Source organism: Esox lucius, chromosome 15 (assembly GCF_011004845.1).
Source record: "Esox lucius isolate fEsoLuc1 chromosome 15, fEsoLuc1.pri, whole genome shotgun sequence".
NCBI lineage: Eukaryota > Metazoa > Chordata > Actinopteri > Esociformes > Esocidae > Esox > Esox lucius.
The window spans coordinates 11,811,565-11,830,738 of NC_047583.1; the positions used below are offsets into that span (position 1 = coordinate 11,811,565).

The window sequence follows — 19,174 nt, forward strand, 5'->3', positions numbered from 1 at the left end:
AGGTTTTCCTACTTACAAAGCATGTAGAGGTCTGTAATTTTTTATCATAGGCACACTTCAACTGTGAGAGACGGAATCTAAAAAACTAAAATCCATAAAATCACATTGTATGAATTTTAAATAATTAATTTGCATTTTATTGCATGACATAAGTATTTGATCACCTACCAACCAGTAAGAATTTGGGCTCTCACAGACCTGTTAGTTTTTCTTTAAGAAGCTCTCCTGTTCTCCACTCATTACCTGCATTAACTGCACCTGTTTGAACTCGTTACCTGTATAAAAGACACCTGTCCACACACTCAATCAAACAGACTCCAACTGCTCCACAATGGCCAAGACCAGAGAGCTGTGTAAGGACATCAAGGATAAAATTGTAGACCTGCACAAGGCTGGGATGAGCTACAGGACAATAGGCAAGCAGCTTGATGAGAAGGCAACAACTGTTGGCGCAATTATTAGAAAATGGAAGAAGTTCAAGATGACGGTCAATCTCCCTCAGTCTGGGGCTTCATGCAGCGCACGCAAGGTCCCCCTGCTCAGGCCAGTGCATGTCCAGGCCTGTCTGAAGTTTGCCAATGATCATCTGGATGATCCAGAGGAGGAATGGGAGAAGGTCATGTGGTCTGATGAGACAAAAATAGAGCTTTTTGGTCTAAACTCCACTCGTCGTGTTTGGAGGAAGAAGGATGAGTACAACCCCAAGAACACCATCCCAACCGTGAAGCATGGAGGTGGAAACATCTTGGATGGGGCCATGTATCGTGAGATCTTGGCCAACAACTTCCTTCCCTCAGTAAGAGCATTGAAGATGGGTAGTGACTGGGTCTTCCAGCATGACAACGACCCGAAACACACAGCCAGGGCAGCTAAGGAGTGGCTCCGTAAGAAGCATCTCAAGGTCCTGGAGTGGCCTAGTCAGTCTCCAGACCTGAACTCAATAGAAAATCTTTGGAGGGAGCTGAAAGTCTGTATTGCTCAGCGACAGCCCCGAAACCTGAAGGATCTGGAGAAGGTCTGTATGGAGGAGTGGGCCAGAATCCCTGCTGCAGTGTGTGCAAACCTGGTCAAGAACTACAGGAAACGTATGATCTCTGTAATTGCAAACAAAGGTTTCTGTACCAAATATTAAGTTCTGCTTTTCTGATGTATCAAATACTTAATCAAATTAATTACTTATAAATCATACAATGTGATTTTCTGGATTTTTGTTTTAGATTGCGTCACTCACAGTTGAAGAGTACCTATGATAAAAATGACAGACTTCTACATGCTTTGTAAGTGGGAAAACCTGCAAAATCGACAGTGTATCAAATACTTGTTCTCCCGACTGTATCTATCTATATCTTTTGTCTTCAGCATTTTATGTTGACAGTGATGAAGTGGGAAGATAAGGAATGCGCTGAAATAGAAGTAGGCCTGAATAAACTGATCCTGCTGCGGTAAATGTATACTAGCTGCAGCGACTGAGATCTCTGGACCACCCTATGCTGCAGACAAGAACAAAACATGTCTTCAGTGCTTCAGTTCAGTCATGAAGTTAGTACAGACAGTGGTGCCATGACAGAATAAAAACTACATTGTAAAAGAAAACCAATGTGGTAAACTTGATATAATCATCCCTTTATTGAGTATACCATATACTACACCACCCACGATATTGTGATGGGATGGTAGAATCCAATGTTTTTAATTATCAAACACAAAACTTTCCAACAAAGAACTAGAGCAAATATATTTTTCCTAACAAAAAATAAAGGGCCTTTTTAAATTTGAAGAAATCCCTCAGTAAATGTTTTGCTAGTGTCTAGTTTAAAGTAACTGCTCAGTGTTTTCAGATGGATATTAAATATGAGTACAGTAGTTTACCTCCCCCAAGTTGTTTAATTGAGTATGTTAAAAAGTCTGCGTTTGCCCGAAGAACAGAATTTTGTGGGTATATAGCAATAATACAAAATATGAATATGAATATACAGCTGATTTGCCAGCTCACCCTTTTCCAGTATGATTTTGCGGTCATCCTCCTGAGCATTTCTAAAATGGTTTAAGGTTTCATTTTTAAATGTAAGCATTGGCAACCAATACGTCATAATCAACAACATTATTTGGGTATAAATGTGAGGTTTTCACTGGGCAATTACTTTAAAATTATTACAGAACTAAAAAATGAAGTACTGTAATATTTCTTTAATATTGTTTTAGAAATATGCATTTTTTACTTTTTTTTAAGCTTGTTTTATATTTGTGCATAGGATTTAGTAGAGATGACTAAGGCCGTTGAAGACAATCTATTAATCTCTCCCCGTCTTTTCTCAGTTGTTTGTGTCCTAGGAGAAAGAATAAGCATCGCATGAGAAATACAAAATATGAACAAGTCCAACACTCCATTTGCAAACCTATACACCTTTAATGTATTTTGTCCAAATCATCAGTACTGGGACAAAGCTCAAGTGATATCATGGTTCATATTTCCCTCATATGTTAATGAAGAAATAATTTGTAAGCGGCCTTCAGGAGGTAGCAGTGGCAGGCGTAGCAGTGACGGCTCCCACTTTCTGTGTGGCATCCTTCTTCGCCTGGTGGGCCTGGAGCACGGCTACAGCCTCCTCCACCTGCAGGAAAACCCATCGCAGTCAGAGCCTCTGAGAAAACTGCCGAATATCACGCTAGAGCTTGTTCCGTGACCTTATCCTGATCTTATCCATTTCCTGGTACCTTGGAGCGCAGGGATTCATGGGACTCCAGCATGTGCAGCAGCTCCGAGTTGTCAATCTCCAGCAGCATCCCAGTGATCTTGCCCGCCAAGCTAGGATGCATAGCCTGGATCAGGGGGAACAGGCGTTCCCCTGACAGGCAGAGAGAGAAATAAAGGGTTAAGAATGGTTCCCACAAGTAAAATATCCCACTATTAATTGCACCTTCTTAAAAAAATGAAGTTCAACATCCATCTAAGACATTCCAGATTCTAGAATATGGCATTGAACTTCTGAGGAACAATTTGAACACACCCACCAGCCCGTCTCAGCACTCACCCAGCATCTGTTTCTGCTCCTGGGGCGGCGCAGCGGCCAGCATAGAGGCTGTTAGAGGCTCTTGACCCTGCACGTGCACAGCTGGCTGAGCCTGGCAGGAGAGAAACGGGCCATATGAGGGAGCGGTACTGTGAGGGAGCAGAACAAAGAGGGAGAAGTTATGTTTTTGAGTGTTACCTGCTGTAAGGCGATGGGCTGCACCACCTGCGGATTGGCGCTGCGAACGCTGGTGGCGTACTTGTACGGGGGTATGGCCCGAGGGGAAGGGACACCCATGGATGGACGAGGACCCATGGCTTGGCCAGCACCTCCTAATAGTAGAGGCGAAACATACAGATTCTCAATGAGCCAAGTATAGGGAGTTTGCAGAGCAATTTCCAGCATGTCAATTACAATCCGTTAACGTCAGCTAGACAACGGCCACCCACTCTTACCAACTCTCTGTGCTCCAGCTGGGCCCATGCCTCGAGGTCCCTGGGTGCTGGCGTTGGGAGTCATGTGTCTGAGGTTGGCACGTGGACCGGGCTGGCGCAGGGAGTTGGCCATGCCCTGAAACCCACCTGCGAAGACGAGGGTCGGCCGGGGTTATTACTGGACACAGGTCCAGTGGCTACGCTACGTTGCCGGGCACTGCTTGAATAGACACAGTCTGGATATACAAACCATAATACCATCTAGTCCGTCATTGAGTGTGATGTAATCTCTACCACTCACCTTGACCTCTGCCCCCCTGCTGCTGCCAGCGTGGGTTGGGCCTCATCTGGGCCAGCTGATTTGGTGCATAGTAGGTGGTCCTGTTCTGGGCCTGAGAGACAGTTAATGATAGAAATGTAACCATGCATGGCAATTATGTTGCAATTCTCAGTCCTACTCTGTTATTTCTACTGCTACGTGCACAACAAATGATCCCCCAGGTGACACTCGCAATCGTCTTTCTGGCGTTCGCACGTCATTGTCTGTCAAATCAACAGTCTCTCCCTCCATCACTGACCTGTGGCACCGTCGGCATGAAGTACCCACTGGCGGGCTGAAACTGGTTGATGATGGCGTTGGCCGGCATGGCCCTCATGCCAGCGATGCGCTGCATGTACTGGTTGGTGAGGTGGGCCTTGCGCTCTTCTTTGCGCTGAGCCAGGGCCACGTAGAGGGGCTTGGAGCCAACAATGCGCCCGTTCATCTCAGTCACGGCCTTGGTGGCCTCCTCTGGAGAGGAGAAGCAGACAAACCCAAAGCCCTTAGACCGTCCCTCCTCCAGCATCACCTGCATTAAGAAGAGTCAGCCATTTTATCTCTGGATGCCACATAGTATATATTCACAAATACAAGGTTTCATTTTGGTTGGGGCCATAACGTGACAGTGTCGTTGGCCTCGGCTGAACCCCCCTTACCTTGGCACTGGTGATGGACCCGAAAGGGGTGAACTCCTTGCGAAGTTTCTCGTCATCGATAGTGTCGTCCAAGTTCTTGATGTAGAGGTTAACGCCCTGAAATCAGAAGAACACAGACATGGCCCCTGACGCACATCCCTAGACTGGCTTATGGCTGGGTACAATGAAACGAGACATCTGGATGATTGAAAGCATTTGGCTCGTATCTGTGTATGTTAGACAGTATTGGAAGAGTGACACACCGCATCAGACAAGGTGTCACGTTTCCATGAAGACTTAACCAATCACATTTGTTGCCGGTGTTTCGTTAATGTTAACCGTGGTGTAACTGTGTTGTAAACACTAACATTCACCTTCTCTGGATAAAAGTGTGTGCTAAATGAAAAATGGGAAAACATTTGAAATGGAAATGTTTTATATGTAAAACTAAGCACTTGGGGATGCTATTGCCTTTCAGTTAGGCAGCTATTGGCACGTGGAATATGTAAACATACTATGCATGACCTGTACATGGTACTCCATCTTTTAAACTGTTCAAATGTGGTATTCCACATGAAAAGCTTATGACAGAGAATGACCATCTTAAGATGTAGGCCTAGAGGAGAGTGACGCGCTGGCTGACCTGATAACGGCTGATCCGCTCTTGTTTCAGCATTTCAAACTTCCTCTTCAGCTCCGCTTGCCGTTCCATCTTCTTCTGAGCGCGCCCCACAAACACAGTCTTCCCATTGAACTCTTGGCCGTTCATCTCCTCACAAGCCTAAGTAGAGACGCATTTGTTACAGCTAGAGTTTATGCAGTGAACTCATAACTGAACCCGATTATAATTGACTGTAATTAGTCTCCAAGCCTTTTCCAACAACCATGAAAGCCTGCCATCTTGTATGACAGGTCAATTATGCAGTTATATTGGTACCTTGTTGGCATCCTCGTGTTTCTCGTAACTCACAAAGCCGAAACCTCTGGATTTGCCACTGGGGTCAGTCATAACCTTCACACTGAGGGTTTTACCTGCGGGGTGGAGAAGGCAACAAGTGGGATTCAGCTTTAGGAATGATGCAACTTCCTTTTTAGGTTCACAGAGATGATTACAAAAACTCATTACTCATAACCATTACTAAATGGCGCCAATAATGAGCAAAGTTAGTATGCGTATGTCTCAACCACAGGTTACCGTATTGGTCAAACATTTCCTTCAGCTTTTCATCATTCATGTCATCTCCAAAGTTCTTGATGTAGACGTTGGTGAACTCCTTTGCTTTGGCCCCCAGTTCTGCCTCCCTCTCCTTCCGAGACTTGAAACGTCCAACAAACCTAAACACAGCGAGAGAGCAGTGACACAACTCTTGTAAAACAGTCCCGAGCAGCTGTGAGAAAGTGACAGGGCTCCGTCTCTCATGGTTCTCATCTGAGAAGCATGTTTCCAGGCTTTGAGCAGGTACCCACAAAGTACTATCATTGATGGTCCCCAGATATGACTACCAAATGAAAGTCATTGCCACAATGAAAAAGTCAAGGACCACTCTGGAAATACACAGATCAAACAGGCATTGTTGCATTGTTCATGGCACCACAAACCAGCAAACAGAGCATTCACTCTATATATTCAGAACACAAAACAGAAACACTGACATTTCCTGGTCCAAGACTTGAGGAATGGAGGAACAAAGGCTCATAAAGACGAAAACTGAGAGCCAAATGAGGTTAAAAGATAACCTTTGTCTACTCAGACTGTACCTTGCTATGCAGACATCTCCCAATCCGTGCTCCAGTATTGCATTCCTGCATTCGCTCCATCACTAAAACACACAAGCGTGGTTACACACATACACACAACAGACGGGCAGACGGGTGAACATCGTACAGACAGACAGCTTAGCTGACACGGGGAGTGGAAATGTGTTGTGTACATAGCTGTGAAAGGTTAATTTACCAGTAAGCACAGCAACAACAACAAAAACACACTCACTGTTAAGACAAACCACACAGAAACACTGGGTGTCTGGGGACGGTGTGGGGAAGAGGCTCTTGCTATCCATCTACAGTCCGCCGTCTCTGCCCACCTCTCTTCACACATGCTCATTCTCCAATATCATCAGGAATATCTTTTTCCACTTAGACCTATTGTAATATTTTACATTAATCTCCACATCACTCGAATGTTTCATTACTACATTATTCAAAGGGATTTCGTATAGTGGAGTTGCTTTAGGCCCGGTCACAGTGATGGAAGTCCAGCCCCTTCCCCACCGTTTAACACCCTCTCCTGGTTGATCAGACACTCACACCTTGCGGTCGTTCAGCAGCATGCCGTTCATCTTCTCGATGGCGCGGTCGGCTGCATCCTGCGTCTCAAAGTGCACAAACGCGTACCCCTTGGATCCATTCTCATCACACACTACCTGTTTATGGGGCAGGTTTATGTTGTTTAAAATTACAAACTGCTCACAGGTGACGTCAGTATGTCTGTTCAGAACATAAACATTGAATCCTCTTGGAAATGCATGTCCACAGACTTTACCAGTGAGGGCTTCCACAATTGAAATGTTGTTAACAGAGTAGGACTTAAAACTGCATTGGCTGATCCCTCTCAGTGACCAAGTTTGAGTCATTTCCAAACAGGTCATCAAAACGAATCAGCCAATAGTGTGGAACCTTGACGGAACCGCTTTGTGCAATGGCATGAATAGAGAAACAAGAATTCTCTCTGGGTAAGAAACACTTTCTTACTTTGCACGACAGAATGTTCCCAAAGGCAGAAAAGGTGTCATAGAGGGCCTTGTTGTCGATGGTCTTGTCCAGGTTCTTGATGAACACATTGCCCACCCCAGACTTCCTGAGGGAGGGGTCTCTCTGTGACCACATGATTCGGATTGGCTTCCCTTTCACTACATCAAAGTTCATAGTGTCCAGAGCTCTCTCGGCTAGAGGGCATAGGGGAAGAGTTCAAAGGGTAGAGGGCATAGGGGAAGAGGTCAAAGGGTAGAGGGCATGGGTAAGGGTTCAGAAGGAAGTAGGGGGAAGGGGGAAGAGGGTAGAGTCAGGTTAACTTAAAACATGGATCCTTAAAGACAGCTCAGTCGCTATGTACGTCACACCAGGTTGTTTTATTATTTTCAGTGCTCAACACACCATGCTACACCATCAACCTCCCATATCGTGCTGTGATGGATAGGACCAGGAGGTAATCACGGGGTCAGGAAAACTACCTAACCAAGTTTATAGAGCACTTTTAAGTAATAACTCATGGTCCTAATTACAGCAATTGGCTATGGTCTGACCCAGGCCACCACGCTGAGCAGCTGTTCCAGTTGCTTAGACAGTTGCAAATGGCAGTTACTCACACACATAGGATCAGAAGTACTTCACATTCAACAAGAGATAGTTTATTCATTCTGTCATAACAAATAGAATCAATGGCACACATACAGTACATGTAAAGCCCTAACTCAATGGGATAATAGCGGATGAAAACCTGATGCGGTGTCTTACAAGTTCTCTAAAATGTTTGCTAACACATAATAGCCAATGTGTTTCTCCAGACCACATTGTTAGTGTGCTCCAACATGGATTTGCATTTTGTAGCTATGCCTATAATGATTTTAGATTTCAGCTGTCTTGTTCCTGCTGCATCCCTCTCAAAATCCTGTTTATGTCCATCTAGGCACCTGTGCCAGAGAGCTTCCCTTTGTTTCTGTCACTCCATGGCAACACACACTGGGCTTTACAGCAAAACATTTCCGGTAAACAAAACAGAGCTGCATTGCATCTGCTAGCATCAGCAGTTTTCTCTGCAATTGTACTATACACAAACCAGCTCAGAGGTGTGTGATGGTTGCCCTGTGTATGTAGCTCTGGAGGGTTCCCTGTGCCATACTTGATTAAAAAAACCGCATCACGTGAAGCCCAGATTGCTCAATAGATTAATGGCAGAAAAAGATAAACACATTATGAAATCAAGTAACAGGTGTCTGTGTGAATGTACAACACAGAAAGAAACGCTGTGAACTTCACAGGTCAGTTTGAAAATATACTTTACATTTATTTTTGAACAAACTAACAAAATAATTGTTTATTTCTTGCAACTAAACACAAAGTGTCTAACATTATCTGTGTATTCTGAAATGGACAGTTTTACTGACACAGATTAAGCCCAGTCCTGGACTAAAAAAAGCATGGAGATTTTCCATTGAGTTAGATTTTTTAGTCAAGGAATAGGCTTAATCTTTATCTGCGAAACCAACCCCAAATGGTTTTAGAAATTATAGGCAGGCAACATTTGGGCTGCCTGACAAACTATATTTAGAGAGGGGTCTTCAGAGGTATGTGCTGGCGTGGAGTGTGAGTTAAGCATTCTCTACCACTGATGGAGGGAGACACGTTTAACAAGAATGTTCAGAGGAGCAACACTAGGTCTTGCAACTGTTAACAAATGCAGCTGTTATGCAAAACAAAGTGGAGATGGTCAGGCAGAGCTACCTCTGTCACATGAAAATGTTATACAACAATTCCTGACGTAATGCTATATTGATTGTGTTAAAAATAAAACATCAAATTAATATAAAGACAATGGGGTTTTCTTCACCCTAACTCAGACATGAAATTGGCAGGTGTGAAACTTAAACACAAAAGCCAAAAAGGCATACCCTTTTTAGTTGGCTGACAAAGATCCCTTCATAGAAAATACCATGCCCTAGAGCTCAATCCTGTCAAGTCAGACTTCAACATTATTCAACTGACCAGAATACAGCTATATGGCTAATGGAGTGATTGTTCAATCAGGTGATACATTGAAGCATGAAACTGAGGTTATATTTCAGACTTCTTACAATAGTAGCAGGATTGGGGACTCACATTAAACATATTGGAAATGTGTCAAGTGTGTACTCTTGTATGGAGTACATTTTGAAAATATATTTTAAACCACTACAACCTGAACAAAACATTACAGATCCACATGTAGAGGAAGGATCATGGAGAATGGTCACATTCACCTGCTCAGACATGCATGCATCAACCAACTGTTGCCTGGCAAGTCACTGAATGTGCAGTCAGGCACCAGACTCCTATAACATGGTTAACATGCATGGAAAATACTTATCCAAGCATTATAAGATCAGACGTGTCACCAGATGGCCTGACAGAGGAACGTGCCCAAGGAATGTAACCATAAAAGGTGTTAAACCCACAAGAAACAGTGAAATACAAGCCTAAATGGTGCGTCGTAAGCAGGTAGAAAGTTTACACACTTCAGCCAACTGAAAATGATATTCTTTACCCCACATCTCCACATTTGTGCGCATGGGTTAAATTCCAAAGGACGATGAGAACTCAGTGTAAGTCAACTTTGAGTCCTTAAAAAGAATGAATACGACAGTGTCCCCACTGTAAAATATATACTGATTCATGTGAAAGAAAGGTGAAATATGTCTAGCTCGTCTCCATCCCTTCTACTCCCCTGTAGTGAGTTTATATTGCTTCTTTGCCAAGGCGAAATGTGAGTAAAAAATTTTTGAAACACTGGCAAGTCAGTTCCATTCCTTGTAGTAGTTAACTTTAAATTAGGTGTTCGATCAAACAACAGTGCACTGTCTATTGTATTAGGGTCTGTGAATCTACTGAAAACGTGCTGTATTGTACTTCTAGTCAATGATTGATGCAGCTTGTTGGCCATTAGTCTATCAACATTTTTGTAATTAAAATCGTGTAATTGATCCAACAGGTATTCACAAACACATAACTGACAATAATGTTGAAGTCTTTGGCAGGACCATGCTAGCAGAGGGTCACCATTTTGAAGTCAACTCGGTTGGACTTCTGATAGATTCAGGAAGGATCACAGGATTCCATCTTAGCCACAGGGGCCAGCTTTTCCGTATGCTCACAGATGCCATAATAGGAAGGATGTAAGGAGGTTTACTGTCTCTCTCTGAGGTCACGCTCCCCTGCTCAGACGTTGCAGACATTTGCGATACATTACAGCACCTCGATCAGGCATTCAACCATTGGTTTGTCCATGCCACATCTGAGCAAAGAAAGGCAGCACTGTTCAGCTCTGCCTTTTCCTTTTCTTATTGTAAAAGGCAGCAGAGGGGCAATGGGAGCTAATTTCACTTCAAAACAGTTCCCTGGTGGTTCTTTAAATAGGAGCAGAAATGGGTCATTTTCTGTAAGGCAGCGTGAAGTCCTCTGGAGCAGAACTGCAGCTCCATCCGTTCACCAGTAGAGGCAGAACACAGACACACAAGCATGGCTCCAACAGATCAGGAGTTTTCTTTCTGGTCTGTTTGTGAATACTGTTACATGAAAGCAGGACATCACTGCTATATGCTAGTCCAAATATTTACTTCTCCACTCACAGTGTAATCCATGAAGACCAAAATGTTATTTTAGAGTTCGTACAGCATACATTAGCATATGGAAGTTCCAAAGTTACAGTGACACAGATAAAGATGTTTTATTAAAATTTACATAGAAAACAAGGACCCATTCAAGCTCTCATGCATGGTTACGTACAAGCTTATCTGAGTCTAAAGTAAAGTTTGTATTAAAAATAAAAACATCCTGCAACTAATTTACCCAAAATTAAATCAACAGATCGGCGTGCTTGATCTCTCACTAACACCGTTTTTGACAAAACTTTGGTTAGTTAAGTCCTACATAGAAAGTTTCATACGATGCTGGCGCTGTCACAAGAGATAAGAAATGCTAACTTGTAAGGTAAAAAAAATGCATACAAGTCAGTCAAGGGTATAAAAACATTTTGGTACACACTTAAACTATCAAAACATCTGTTGGTCTCTATCACTCTGTAAAGAAATTTGACAAACATGCTTAGGGACAGCAGTCTCATTCAACCACTTAATCTCACACACTACTGGCACGATTTTGACTTTACTTTGGAGAGTTACGCATCTTATCTACGAGATCCAGCGTTTAAAAAATTATGATTGGCCCAGGAGCGTGGTAGCCTATATATTCTTCGGAGACAATATGTTGTCATACAGTATAAACAGTTGAGGCTTGCACCTATTCTTTAATAGACTCTATATGTATTACGTTTATACTATGAAGTCTGGAGGTAACCACTGGGCTCTGTACAGGTAACGTGATTAATACTTAATTAGCAAATCGTACTACAATTGACTTCCACGGTCCGTGTACGTGATTATAATTCTTCCACTCATATGTGCTTTACATTGAATATTCTTCCAGACAAGTGCACTGAATTACACGGTTCACAACATGTCCACATCCAGTCCACATTACACAAATTATTTACGCAAACACACCGTTATATTGAAGTCATGCCATATTTCTTACCGTCCGTGGGTTGCGAGAAATTCACATAGGCATAACCCAGAGACCGTCGGGTGATCATATCACGACATACTCGAATAGATAGCACTGGTCCAGCTGGGCTGAATTTCTCATACAGCATAGCCTCGGTGATATCAGGGTGCAGATCGCCAACATAAAGAGAAGCCATTGGATAACTCCCCGCAGTCGCTGTGTTCATTTCTTGGAGTGCAGAAAATGTAAAAAAGTATTCACTCACGCTATAAACTGAATTCTTTTTAAGAATGTTTCTCTTTGCGTAGTTTGTGAGTAGAAAATACGCTCTATATGCCACCAGAATGTGACTTAAAAGAAGTTTATCTACTCGCTGACGAGAGAAGGCTCAACCAGAATAATAAATATCCCAGTTTTCTCCTGATGAATCGATTTGTCCTTAACGTCGGGTTAAGCCCGAGGCCTCCTGTTAACAAAAAATAATATTTTGCATTTTTTTTTTTAAATATTTTTTTATTTCGAATATTTCGGTACTTGTTTTTATTAAGATTTTGTATATTTTATATTTTTTATATATTTTTTTATTTTTTAAAATTGTTAAAGGACGGTGAGTTAGACACTCACGGTTGTTTTGTGGCCGGGGAAAGAGACTGCGTGGGAAAAGCATGGGCACTTTATAGACAGTGCAGTGCGCAGAGGAAATAGTAGACAGGGTCAAACTTGGGATAGAAAAAACTCGAGCATGCGGTGTAAAGGGGAGCCGGGCGGGTGTAGGTTACAGTCACAACTACCCAGCATAGATCCCTACAGCGACATCTGGGTGTGACTACGTGGGGGTTAATATAGCAGGGGGGCAAAAAACACCCCTGTTATTTGGAGCTGTTTAATTAAAAGTAATAGCATGAAAACCGAAAGCAAAATGAGTTGATGCCTCAAATGTATTTAAATGTCAAAATGGACTTGTTCATTGGTATAGCTATACTCCACCATGTTCATGGGACCTGGTTATTCTGTTTTGTCCAGTTCCCTAAAGAGGATTACACAAGTTATTAAGGAAGTGAGGAAGCAGTTTCACCACCAGAAGAAGAAAATTACACGTGTAAAGAGATTATCGCATCACATTAATCAGACAGTGTCCCCTAATGACTAATCTTTCATCAAGGGGCATCTGGTATAGGCTTCTCTCACCTTATGATTACCTACACACTGGGAGAGTTCATTGTGAAGACAAACTCATTCCCATGAACTCCATCGCTATGACTGCATAAATCAAACATTTACTCTTCGTCACTTAGTACAACTCCATCCATGCTATCATATACCCATCGAGTTAGCAGTGTCCCACTATACATCACCTCAATTTTGGGGAGTTTCATGCAAGCTGGTAGTTCTGCAATCATTAAAAAGTCTGGCACTATTAATTTAAAATGAAAATATTTAACAAAAACATTGAATGATGATGCTCATAGAATATGTAATTTAGGAGGATAGTGGAAGATATTTTCATATCGGTTATTTATGGAAATTTGCGTTCCCACTTGGTTAAGAACGCACAGCCAGCTAGCGTCCTCAAACCAAACACTGTTCCCAAACAGTGTATTAATTCCGCGAAACGTTTTAGTAGCGAAATTAGCTGTAAAACAGGGAATTATAAAATTTGAACAAAATGTGGTTTGAGGAACAATATGCTTACACCCTTAATATATAGAGACAATAGGTCTTCAGAAGAGACTCGGATAAACGCAAAAGTAATGCTAACATATTATTATCGTTATACGATGTTATTATTTATAATTATTATTATTTATTTAGTGTATTATTTGATCTGACTTATCCGTTTTTTGCAGGGGGTACAATAATAAGCAGATCGGCCTTGCGCGTGAAAAATTGCCCATTGAGATGTAGGTAGCGTAGGCTGCATACATGAATTTTGAAAAGTACAATCAAGGCGTGTCTCTAGCTGTCTCGCCTTCTGGTAAAGGTTGATTTTACACAGGTGAGTGGAAAAGAAGGCGAAAAAAGCTGAAGGGCTACGCATCTTCAACATTCCAATTGCGATACGGGAATATCTTTAGAATGACCTGAATGCCACCGTAATTCAACATGGTGAACCTAGGTGAGTTTAGAGTGCTTTTATACCTTGTTCGGTAAGTCTACCTGGAAGCAGTTTAAAGTTATATATGCTACAGAAGTGAGTTACCATGCCATGTGTTCAAAATATCGCAGTTTTAAAATACTTTGGGCTAGTTATGCATATGAACCTTTCTGTCTTTGAGATTCATTATAACATGAACGGTTGCTTGATCGAATGCCAGAGCCGGTAACGTGTCTTTCTGTCCTTGAGCAAGTAACCAAAATTGGTGCCCAATATGGCAGCCCCCACTCCTATGCACTGTGGGGAAAAGGCGGAAGTTTAATTTCGGTTGGACCTTTTGTTTGCGAAAATGACAGATCATTTGACTGGTTTAACAGGCCTACTGAGATCAAAAGACATGTAGTGGCTGAGGGGAGAATAACTCAAAAGCTACGTGGGTACATTTGCTTCTTTTGTGATGGTATAAAGTAAAAAATGTAGAGACCCCTCTCCTCCAGGTTCGTAGGATTGCTCACAATGGATTTTAGATAGTTGAAGATTGTAAAAATCCTTCCACCTAGGCATCAGCTCTAAGTCTATTATATTGTAATTACACTAGGTTTAATACATTACACTGTAATACATTGGTTTGTTTTCAAAGCCTTGAGTTGTAGTATTGTTGCTTTGTCTCTTAGGGGAGACCATGGGATGACATAACCAGCACTGCTCACTAAACCAGATTTTTCTGCTTCATATAAACATTAATGATCAAACTTGAGGTCTATTCATTTGACCAAACAAAACATTTTAGTAGCAATGTCATTCCTTAGATAATTTTTATTTGAGCAAAGTTTAGGCCACCACCCTGTTTAATTCTATTTAACTAAGTTGTTTTGCAACTGAAATGTTTCATTTGGCAGAATGAATGAACCCCATGACTCCTAACCAGTGTCACCCTGTACACTGTGACAGCAAGATTTATATGTTTTATACACCACAGGTTGTTTAAAAACATTATGCCTACATAGGAAACGCTGGTATTACATTGAACTCAGTCTTTACTGTTTTATTCAGTAATTAAATAATTACAGCAGTGTTGTTGTCCTTTGCTGTTCTTTGCTCCAGGTGTGTGCTGCGCTGATCTCCAGGACAAAAAGACCCTGATGAAAATGGGTCTGGGTATGGTGCTGGTAGGACATGTCAATTTGTTGCTGGGAGCATTGGTACATGGCGTCGTGCTCAGGAACCTCCACATTTACATCCACATTCAGTCTCTAGCCAGGGCCAAGTTGTATACCTTGTCCAACATTATCGCCCTGGTGGCAGGGCTTGTGGTGAGTAAAGTGAACATCCAACTCACTTGTCATGATCATGGGTTTCCTGTGTGGTCTGTGTATTCTGTATTAGTAGTCTAAGCCATACACAGTGGTTTGGCCCTATGTTCATGCTTGTTGAAGTACAGGCTTGCCAATAGTGGAATAAATGACTTGTCAAAACTGTCCTTTAGCCCAAATGGAATATTGTGAAAAGTGTGACCTTATGGTGACATTGTTTCTGGATAAACATTGTATAATATCTCCATATATTATCCATTTACCTCAGTGGATTGTGGTTTGTATTAGCTTATGTGTAACCTCATTACTGTTTTCCCAGGGAATCATAACTGGAATATCAGCCATAGTCCTATCCAAAAACAAGAAAAAGAGGATTTGGGTAAATATTTGGCCTCAGTCTCTACTACCACCTCACTCTTGAGAATGAGCTGGACAGGCCAGAATGCTGTTTTGTGTTGGTATTTGTTAGAACTTGCCCTGCTTGTGTGTCTGGGTGTGCTTAGTGTCCTCTGGCCTTTTTTTCAGACTCACTGTCTGCCTCTGAGGCGGGGTTTGTTGTATTGTGCCAATTTATTGAAAATAAAATGTGAAAATATCTCATATACATAAGTATTTCACTTTGTTCAGTACATTTTAGAAGCACCTTTGGCAGCAATCACACCTTTTTTTTCTTTTTTTGGCAGTTTCTCCCATTCTTCTCAAGCTCTGTCAAATTGGATGGGAAGCGTTGGTGAACTGCTATCTTCAGGTCACAAAACAAATGTTCAATAGGGTCAAGTCCTTGCTTTGGCTGGGCCACTCAAATATATTCAGAGACTTGCCCCGAAGCCATTCCAGCACTGTCTTAATTGTGTGCTTTATGTTGTTCATGTGCTGAATCTTTGCCCCAGTCTGAGGTCCTGTGCACAATGGGGCGTGTTTTCTTCCGTATTTTGCTCCATTTCGTTTATTTCTTCGGGCAGAATGTCATATCCCTTTTATTCAGAAGTGGCTTCCATCTAGACCAGTGTTTCTCAACCCTGCCCTAACATACCTGATGTAGCTCAAGGACTTGATAATGAGCTGATCATTTGAATCAGTTATGACAGAGCAGGGAGAGATCTAAAACATGCAGGGCGGGGGGGGGCGCCCAAGAGCAGAGTTGAGAAACACTGATCTAGATTCTACACCGTGAAGTCCTAATTGATGGATGAGTTGAGATATTTGTCCTTTTGGTAGGTTCTCCCACCCCTGCAAAGAATCTCTGACGCTCTGTTAGAGTGGCTATTGGGTTCTTGGTCATTTCTCTGGCCAAGACCCTTCTTGCCTGATTAGCTCGGCTGGACGGCCAGCCCTAGGAAACTTCTTCCACTTTCAATGCTTCATTGTTTTATTTCTCTATAACCTTCCCCAGATCTATGCATTGACACAATTCTAAGTTGGAGTTCTACGGAGAGTTCCTTGGAATTTATGGAATTCTCCGACATACACTGGGAAGTTGAGGACCTTATATAGACGTGTGTCTTTTAATTCATATTGGATTTAATTCATGTCCAATCAACTGAATTTGCCACTGGTGGACTAATCAAGTTCTACAGACATCTTGAGGATGATTTAAGGACACAGGATGCATCAGAGCTCAATACCGAGTATAAGTGTCTGAATACTTCCGTACATGAGATATTTCAGTTTTTCATTTTCACTTTATTATTACAGGGTATTGTGCTACCTATTTCACCATCCAAATATCTATGGGCATATGTACATGCTGATGTCTATAACAGGAGCTATTTATTGACCTCTTACGTTCTTGCAGATGTGGATGCTGTTGGTGTTCAGTTTTTTGTCAGGCCTTTTGGCAGCTGCCTCATCTGTGGGGTTAACCATTTCCATGGTTAAGGCTATACAGAATGGAGGTCAGGGACTGCGGAAATATTGCTCGCAAACTGACTCCACCAACAACTCCACCAACCCTGACATGGGGTGCCCATTTGATCCCACAAGGATTTATGTAAGTACTTTAATCAAAAGGTAGCAGATTTATAGAATCTGGACACAGCCCACATGCATTTATTATTTATTAAAATGTGTACTCTTAGCATGTTCACCCTGCACAGCTAGAAGAGGACTGGCAACCACTCAGGGTTCCTCTCTAGGTTTCTCCCACATTTTTGACCCTATTAGGGAGTTTTTCATAGCCACTGTGCATCAACCCTGTTGTTGCTTGCTCTTTGGGGTTTCAGACTGGGTGTTTGGAAAACCACTTAGTGACAACAGCTGATGTAAAAAGGGCTTTATAAAATATATTTGATTGATTTTATAGTAGAGTTTACCATTCCATTAATTTATCAAAGTTTAAAAATTGAAATGTAATTTTAACATGATGATTATATAAAAATATGGGTTGTTTACGTACATAGATTAGTAGTATACTACGAGCCCCTACTGACATTTACTTGGTCCTCTCTAGGAAACAACTGTTATCATGTGGGTGCCTCTCATCCTAATGTCTTTGGTGGAGGTGGTGTTCTCAGGCCGCTGTTTTGCCGTCTGCACCTCCTTCCTCCGCCTCTGTACATGCAAGAGACGAAAGAAGGCCGTCAATGCCAAAAGGGTACGCCAACTACCATCATGTATAATTTGGTTCCTTGCCTCAGACCTGAACTTGTATTTGATGCCAGTATGAAACAGCTAAAACCTAGGTGTGAGCCTGGTCATACAAAGTAACTAAACTTCTAGCCAGATTATTTGGTACTGTAACGCATTCTTCAGAACTTACCCAGAATGAAATGAAGTTATGGACAATCCGTTTCCCTCTCGTAAAATGTTTGGTTCCTTTCACTGGATCAAAATGTCTGATTTAAATATTGTATCAACCAAATGTTTTGACACTTTATTATAACGATCCTATTACTGTGGAGGCAGACGTCCATCAAGGCATTCTGTTGTTATTTGACTAAATGTTACAATGGGCAAAACAAGTGACTGAAGCAACTTTGAGCATGGAATAATCATCGATGCCAGACGTACCAGTTCCAGTGTTTCAAAAACCTGTCTGGTGTGGCGATGTAAGCTCCTGACTGGACCACACCCCCCTGGGGCCAGGCGTTAAAGGGGTGTGAATTCTCATGTAGTTCACTGTATCTCAGGTGGGTGTGTCTGTCCGGATTTTGTTTCACACCCTTTTTTATTTGCAGGTGCGCATTCAGTCTCAAACTGAAATGTCATCCACTATTGAGAATGAAGCGGAGCCAGAACCTGAGGCAGAACCTGCTGAGCAACATGAGCTGCTAAGGCCTGACTCACCTTCAGAGAACAGTGACTGGGTCTGAACCAGCTGCCTGAGCTATAGAGACTAATCGACCACCAGCATGCAAGCAGCTCAAGACGCATTTGGTGAACTTTGACATCCTTTAAATTTCACTGGAGTGGTGGCTCATCTATGTTACAGTGCCATCAGATAGCTGATAACTTTGGCTCATTTTTGTTTTTGCTGGGGTAATTTTTATTTAGAGAAGAAAAAATGTTAAGGGATATTTTGCACTTGAGGACAAAAATCAGCTGCTGTTGCTCACCAATGGTGTGCTATGTTGACAAAATCCCTGCTACAGATTCCCGTCTTGGTAGCAAGAAAGGGTTTATTACTGGTAACTTGTTGAATTTCACCAGTAAACTGCAAGAACTTTCAGGGTGTGATTAGTTGAAAATGTCTTTCAACACCGGCCCTTTGTGTGGCCTTTATGTAAAATAATCAAGTAGGAAAAGAAAATATTACTAATATGAACTTACTATAAATACTATACTTCCCTTTATTGACTCTTTTACCTTAAGTTTAAGCATGAGTTGGTGCGTTTCGGGTTGGTTTTTAAATGTTTTATATATTGGCATGGAAAGGTTTTTCTAAAGATGAAGCATATTCGGACTGATGTTTTTGCCCATTTAAACAATGAATAAGATGGAGAGAAGTTGCTGGTTCCAAGTGTAATATCTGTATTTTTTCCTAGGCATAGAAATAAATATTCCCCATGAATTGCAATTTACAAATGACTATTGAGAAGGCCGGTCAGCCCGATG

At 42.0% G+C, this 19,174-nt stretch overlaps 2 protein-coding genes across 5 annotated transcripts; one reads left to right on the forward strand and one right to left on the reverse strand.

Moving 5' to 3' along the window:
• Nucleotides 1-1,602: 1,602 nt before the first annotated feature.
• Nucleotides 1,603-12,354, reverse strand: pabpc4 (poly(A) binding protein, cytoplasmic 4 (inducible form)). 4 transcript variants are annotated; one of them, XM_010879217.3, is made up of 14 exons: nucleotides 11,744-12,354; nucleotides 7,151-7,344; nucleotides 6,707-6,822; nucleotides 5,595-5,734; nucleotides 5,337-5,431; nucleotides 5,043-5,180; nucleotides 4,421-4,516; nucleotides 4,024-4,293; nucleotides 3,747-3,837; nucleotides 3,467-3,592; nucleotides 3,271-3,343; nucleotides 3,033-3,160; nucleotides 2,716-2,846; nucleotides 1,603-2,612 (listed from the first exon to the last, which is right to left on the reverse strand). In XM_010879217.3, exons 1-14 carry the CDS (start codon nucleotides 11,937-11,939, stop codon nucleotides 2,511-2,513), a joined length of 1,896 nt encoding a protein of 631 aa, XP_010877519.1. In that variant the 5' UTR covers nucleotides 11,940-12,354; the 3' UTR covers nucleotides 1,603-2,510. The 4 variants fall into 4 exon arrangements, with proteins under 4 accessions (XP_010877519.1, XP_010877518.1, XP_012992938.1 ...); XM_010879216.3 differs by having other exon boundaries at nucleotides 3,033-3,123; nucleotides 3,210-3,343; XM_013137484.3 differs by lacking the exons at nucleotides 6,707-6,822; nucleotides 7,151-7,344; nucleotides 11,744-12,354 and adding an exon at nucleotides 6,158-6,213 and having other exon boundaries at nucleotides 3,033-3,123; nucleotides 3,210-3,343.
• Nucleotides 12,355-13,634: 1,280 nt separating this feature from the next.
• Nucleotides 13,635-18,786, forward strand: tmem54a (transmembrane protein 54a). The gene is made up of 6 exons (XM_010879219.5): nucleotides 13,635-13,829; nucleotides 14,913-15,121; nucleotides 15,441-15,500; nucleotides 16,917-17,111; nucleotides 17,571-17,714; nucleotides 18,298-18,786. Exons 1-6 carry the CDS (start codon nucleotides 13,817-13,819, stop codon nucleotides 18,430-18,432), a joined length of 756 nt encoding a protein of 251 aa, XP_010877521.2. The 5' UTR covers nucleotides 13,635-13,816; the 3' UTR covers nucleotides 18,433-18,786.
• Nucleotides 18,787-19,174: the final 388 nt, after the last annotated feature.

Bases quoted from the DNA above. Each gene is read 5' to 3' on its own strand.
- tmem54a (XM_010879219.5), top strand. The intron at 15,122-15,440 runs GTGAGTAAAGTG...CTGTTTTCCCAG, and splicing joins CCCTGGTGGCAGGGCTTGTG to GGAATCATAACTGGAATATC. The intron at 15,501-16,916 runs GTAAATATTTGG...ACGTTCTTGCAG, and splicing joins ACAAGAAAAAGAGGATTTGG to ATGTGGATGCTGTTGGTGTT.
- pabpc4 (XM_010879216.3), bottom strand. From the start codon at position 11,939: ATGAACACAGCGACTGCGGGGAGTTATCCAATGGCTTCTCTTTATGTT. The intron at 5,432-5,594 runs GTAACCTGTGGT...TCCACCCCGCAG, and splicing joins GGAAATGTTTGACCAATACG to GTAAAACCCTCAGTGTGAAG. The intron at 3,593-3,746 runs GTGAGTGGTAGA...TCGTCTTCGCAG, and splicing joins GCAGGGGGGCAGAGGTCAAG to GTGGGTTTCAGGGCATGGCC.